Source organism: Mandrillus leucophaeus, unplaced genomic scaffold (genome assembly GCF_000951045.1).
Source record: "Mandrillus leucophaeus isolate KB7577 unplaced genomic scaffold, Mleu.le_1.0 Scaffold98, whole genome shotgun sequence".
NCBI lineage: Eukaryota > Metazoa > Chordata > Mammalia > Primates > Cercopithecidae > Mandrillus > Mandrillus leucophaeus.
The window spans coordinates 2784666-2790185 of record NW_012110696.1 but is presented as its reverse complement, the minus strand read 5'-3'; the positions used below and the strand labels follow the sequence as shown (position 1 = coordinate 2790185).

At 57.6% G+C, this 5520-nt stretch overlaps 1 protein-coding gene across 3 annotated transcripts in view; it reads left to right on the top strand.

The window, feature by feature from the left end:
* PDE6B (phosphodiesterase 6B, cGMP-specific, rod, beta) overlaps window positions 1–5520 on the top strand; it is a 59455-nt gene that overhangs the window by 45784 nt on the left and 8151 nt on the right. For all 3 annotated transcript variants that reach the window (XM_011970911.1, XM_011970910.1, XM_011970912.1), the window contains 6 exons: window positions 317–466; window positions 806–949; window positions 1610–1675; window positions 3009–3155; window positions 4667–4774; window positions 5038–5147. In XM_011970911.1, the coding sequence (XP_011826301.1) occupies window positions 317–466; window positions 806–949; window positions 1610–1675; window positions 3009–3155; window positions 4667–4774; window positions 5038–5147 (725 nt within the window). The remainder of the gene's footprint in view (window positions 1–316; window positions 467–805; window positions 950–1609; window positions 1676–3008; window positions 3156–4666; window positions 4775–5037; window positions 5148–5520) is intronic.

Here is a 5520-nt window from a genome sequence, read left to right as displayed (position 1 = left end):
TGAGGCCGTGACCGCAGCCCCCACACACGCCCGTGAGGCCGTGACCGCAGCCCCCACACACACATCTGTGAAACCACCCCTGGTGGGAAAACGGCCTCTACCTCCTCCAGTGGGAAAATATCATGACACAAAAACCATGGACATAAACTCCAAATGCAAAGAGGGAGAGCGGGAGAGAGGGAATGCAGAGAGCAGAGACAGGAATGAGTCCAGTTGTCACGGCTCTAGGGGAGAAGACGTGAGGTCACTCTCCCCGGCCACACTGGGTCAGGGCCAGCCTCAGGGTAGAGCTCAGCTCTGGACACCGCTCCCGCAGGAAGGGGCCCTGGATGACTCCGGGTGGCTCATCAAGAATGTGCTGTCCATGCCCATTGTCAACAAGAAGGAGGAGATCGTGGGGGTCGCCACGTTTTACAACAGGAAAGACGGGAAGCCCTTTGATGAACAGGACGAGGTTCTCATGGAGGTAAGCACCTGGGCAGACGTGGTTCCGCCGGGGATGCCCTGCGAGGGGTGGGGCCTGTGCAGTGTGGGGGCCTCCCTGCCACGCATTCAGCCGTGCGTGCGTGCTCATGTGCGTGTTATGTACGTGTGGTGCAGCGTGCGGCCAGGGAGAGGATGACAAAGGGCCCCCCCCGGGGCAGGGGACTCTGTAGAGCACCCGGGAGACCCCGCACCGAAGCACTGCAACACCACGGTGGCAGCCCCAGGACCTGCCTGCCAAGCCACGGGCCCGGGCACACGGGCACACGGGAGGGGGCGCGCCAGCAGCACTGAGCGCCGGTGACACTGCCACCCCCTCCAGTCCCTGACACAGTTCCTGGGCTGGTCAGTGATGAACACCGACACCCACGACAAGATGAACAAGCTGGAGAACCGCAAGGACATCGCACAGGACATGGTCCTTTACCACGTGAAGTGTGACAGGGACGAGATCCAGCTCATCCTGGTGCGGCGGGGGCAGGTCGTCCAGGGGTCACCCGGGGTCATGGCTGTGCGGCAGGGGCACGTCACCCAGGGGTCATAGCTGTGCGGTGGGAACAGATCGCCAGGGGTCACAGATGTGCGGCAGAGGCAGGTCGCCCAGGGGTCATGGCTCCCTCTGTGCAGTGGGGGGCCAGGTCACTCAGGGGTCACAGTGGGGGCAGGTCGCCCAGGGGTCACAGGTGTGCAGTGGGGCCAGGCTACCCAGGGGTCACAGCTCTCTCTGTGTGGCGGGGGCACGGCCCTGGGGCCAGAGCCGAGTACAGCCCTGGCATGCCCCCTGAGATCTCTCTGTCTGCATAGCTCCGGTACCCCTTCCCTGTGCTCAATCTCCCCAGCCAGTGTGGCCTTGTGTGGCCAGAGCCCTCCTGGTCATCATGAGAGAGTCCCATCATTATACCTGAGGACTGTAAAGCAGTGCCCAAGAGACAGGACAGGTGGGAAAGTGAGCAGGCCGTGCACACGGTCGTTTGTCTCCAGATCAGAGGCTGCCACGGCCTTCCCAAGGAGAAAGCATGAGCTCTTGGCAGCACCTTCCTCCAGCTCACACGGGGTGGACGCACTGCTGTCACCTTGTCCCACACGCGAGGCTCCTTCTTGTGACACATCTGTGTCTCTGTGCTAGCCAACCAGAGCCCGCCTGGGGAAGGAGCCTGCTGACTGCGATGAGGACGAGCTGGGCGAAATCCTGGTGAGAACCTCACTCCCGTCCCTCCCGTGGAGGCCGGCCACGTGTGAGGCTGGGAGGAAGCATTCTCCATTCTCCGGGACCCGAGGGTGCTTTGCACACACAGTGACATCGGGGATGTTGGTGCTCTGTGTGTGTGTGTACTTGTGTATCTAAGCACCTCAGTGTACGTGTGTCTACCTAAGCTTTCAGTCTCAGCCAGTGTGTCTCTGACTGTGTTTGCATGACCAGAATGTGGGTTTGCTGTCTGCACTCCTGAGTGTGTCTTCCTGTCTTCCTGTCTCCTCTGTGCTTTGCCAGATGTTTAGTCTTCACCAGATGTTTAGTGGGCCTGACTTGGACTAAATGTCCGTCTACGTCATTTCTGCTGTCGAGTGCCTAAGTGCCTGCAACACCCAGTGTGTGTGCATCTGCATGCGTGCACACACGGGGGTGTCTGTGTGTGTGTGCACAGATGTGTACACATGTGCACGTGTGTGTGCACATGTGGATGTCTGTGTGCATGCGTGTGCACATGTGGGTGTGCATGTGTGTGCATGCATATGAGTATGCACGTGTACATATGTGGAGGTGTGTGCACGTGTGTGTGCGCACATGGGTGTTTATGTGTGTGTGCTCATGTGTGCACAGGTGGGTGTGTATTGTGTGCGCATGTGTGTGCATGTGGGTATATAGAGACACATGCTTGTGTGTGTCTCCCAGAGACCATTGCTGGATCAGTGTGGGGATTACATGGTGTCCTCATCTTCCTGTGTCTGCCTGTGCAATTCACCCAGAATCTCCCGGGGCCGTGTGCCTTGTGAGGAGGCCTTGGGCCGAGCATGGGAATGTGCTAGTGAGTCCACTGTTGTGTGTGTTACCTCATGGCTGTGTGTGAGCCTACATGTGTGAGTCTGCACGTGTGTGCCTGCGTGTCTGTGGGTGTGCCTGGGTGCTCATGTGTGCGCCTGTGTGTCCACACTGGTGCCTTTGTATTCACGGGAGTGGCCGTGTGTCCAGGTGTGCCTGTGTCACGTGTGTGTCTGTATCCGTGTGTGTGTGTGTTTCTTTTCATGTGCACACCTTTGTGTTTTCTTATTTCAACAACATCACCCTGTCCACCCAACTGGGCAAGTTCTTCACTGTTGGGCCACAGGGTAGAAGAGGGGAGAGTGAGGCTGAGTCACGGGGGCATGTGAGCAGCCTGGGATACAGGCTGGAGCGCCGGAATGACACGTCTCCTCATAGATGCCTGGGGTGTCTGAGGCTTGACAGGGGATCCCGAGAGAAGAAAGGATGAGAAGGAAGTGGGGGCTGTGGCAAGCCAGCTTCCCTCAGCCCACAATCCCTCCCACAGAAGGAGGAGCTGCCGGGGCCCACCACATTTGACATCTACGAATTCCACTTCTCTGACCTGGAGTGCACTGAACTGGACCTGGTCAAATGTGGCATCCAGATGTACTACGAGCTGGGCGTGGTCCGAAAGTTCCAGATCCCCCAGGAGGTGGGAGACACCGCAGGGCGCATAGTCAGGTCCCTGAGGGCGCCCAGGATGTGGGGATGGGGATGTGGTCACGGCCTCAGTTTCCCCAGGAGGTAATGGGGACGGAATTGGGGGTTCCAGATCCCACAGGAAGTTTAGAAGGCAGACATGTTCATCACAGAACAGGTAAAACGCATACGGGAAGTAAGCATAAAACAAATAATTGGATGGCTGGATTGCTGGGTGGCTGGGTGGGTGGAAAGCAGGAAGGAAGGAGGGAGGTTAGGAAGGAAGGAAGGAAGGAAAGAAGGAAGGAAGGAAAGAAGGCAGGCAAACAGGTAAGCAGAAAGAAACAAAGAATAAATGGATGGATGGGCGGGTGGGCCAGTGGCGGTTGGATGGTCGGATAAATGGATGGATGGGCGGGTGGGCCAGTGGCGGTTGGATGGTCAGATAAATGGGTGGATGGGCAGGTGGGCCAGTGGTAGTTGGATGGTTGGATAAGTGAATGGATGGATGGATGGAAGGAGAAGTGGGTGGATGAGTGATAGATGAGTAGGTGGGTCAATTCATGAATTAAAGATGGGTCGATGAATGGGTGAATGGATGGGTGGACAGCAGATGGATGGTGAATGGATAGATTTGAAGTTTTATTATTAGGAGTTCCAAGGGATTTGATCATTAGGCACATCATCCGGCAATCACAGGGGATCTGGTGTGGGGTGCTGAGGAAATGGAGGCATCCCGTCTCCTAAACAGAGAGCACAAAGCGGCCATCCAGGTTTGGCCGCAGCAGCGCTCCTCGGAGACCCCATGGCTTTCCCAGCCCTCGTCCACAGCTCTGTGCCCTCCCTGGGTTCTCCTGCTCTGCCCTGCTTCCAACGTTGCATCTCAGGGGGCTTCCCACAGCCCAAGGAAGGGAATCCTCTTTTCTCATGCCCCTCTGAGAACAGGTGCTGCAGGCCGGCATTTTCAAAATAAATTTTACTAAATACTAAGGGAAAACACTCAAGAAAAGATGTATAGAAATATTTGCAGAATGAAAAATATTTCCAAATAATTTTCTGACCCTAAAAATCACAATGGCTGCAGGAAGAGCTCCCAGTGACCAGCATTCTCTTGCCCTGCAGACGTCGGCTCTACCAACCCAGCCTGCAGCCCACACATTCTGCTCATTCAAATGTCCATGCCTAAAACTGACATCTTAAAATATGCTGTGTCCCCAGGGGTCCTCCTCCCAGCTTGAGGCCAGGCAGTCGGATGGAGGCCGGGCAGCCCCTGAAGGCTGGGGCTGTTCTCAGCTCCTGCCCTGCCTGGCTCCACCCCATAGGTGCCAATGTGGCAGCCCCTACCCAGGAAGGCCAGCGGAGGCCAGGGGGAAACGCAGGGTTGGGGAAGGTCGGGGAGTCCAGGAGACAGGGTGTGGGGTTGACGGCACGGAGCAGAGCTTCCACTATGAAGTCAACCACATGTGCCACTCTGGCGACTTACACACTGGCCGCCAGAGCCCTGTGTCCTCTCGGCTCCCCTAGGTCCTGGTGCGGTTCCTGTTCTCCATCAGCAAAGGGTACCGGAGAATCACCTACCACAACTGGCGTCACGGCTTCAACGTGGCCCAGACGATGTTCACGCTGCTTATGGTGCGTGGCTGCCAGAATGACCAGGGTTGTGCAGGCCCTCCTGGTACCAAGGGCAGTGCTCATGCACCCAGAGGGATGAGATGGGGGTCCTCCCAGGGCAGAGGGATGGAGGAGGGCAATGCCCTCTGACACCGCACACCCTGCCCCCAAGTCCTGCAGTGGTTGGAGGGCACCCGGGCCGACTCCTCTGCCATCCCAGCCCCTCACCACTCCCCACCCTGCTGGAGCCAGGACCGGTGAGCAAGGCGACCCTGTCTCTACAGACCGGCAAACTGAAGAGCTACTACACAGACCTGGAGGCCTTCGCCATGGTGACAGCCGGCCTGTGCCACGACATCGACCACCGTGGCACCAACAACCTGTACCAGATGAAGTAGGCACCGCAGGCAGGCGTGTGAACTAGCCCTACATCAACTCCACGCCCTTGGCATGAATCGGGCTCCGCATAGCAGACTATGTAGAAAGTGGAGTCCACGGCCGGGGCAGTGGTCCACACCTGTACTCCAGCACTGTGGGAGGCCAAGGCGCGTAGCCTGCTTGAGCCCAGGAGTTCGAGACCAGCCTGGGCAATATGGCAAGATCTCTCCTCTACAAAAACTTAAAAAAAAAAAAATAGCTGTGTATGGTGGCGCACGCCTGTGGTCCCAGCTACTTAGGAGGCTGAGGTGGGAGGATCACTTGAGCCCAGGAGGTCAAAGCTGTGTTGAGCCATGACTGCACCACTGCACTCCAGCCTGGGTGACAGA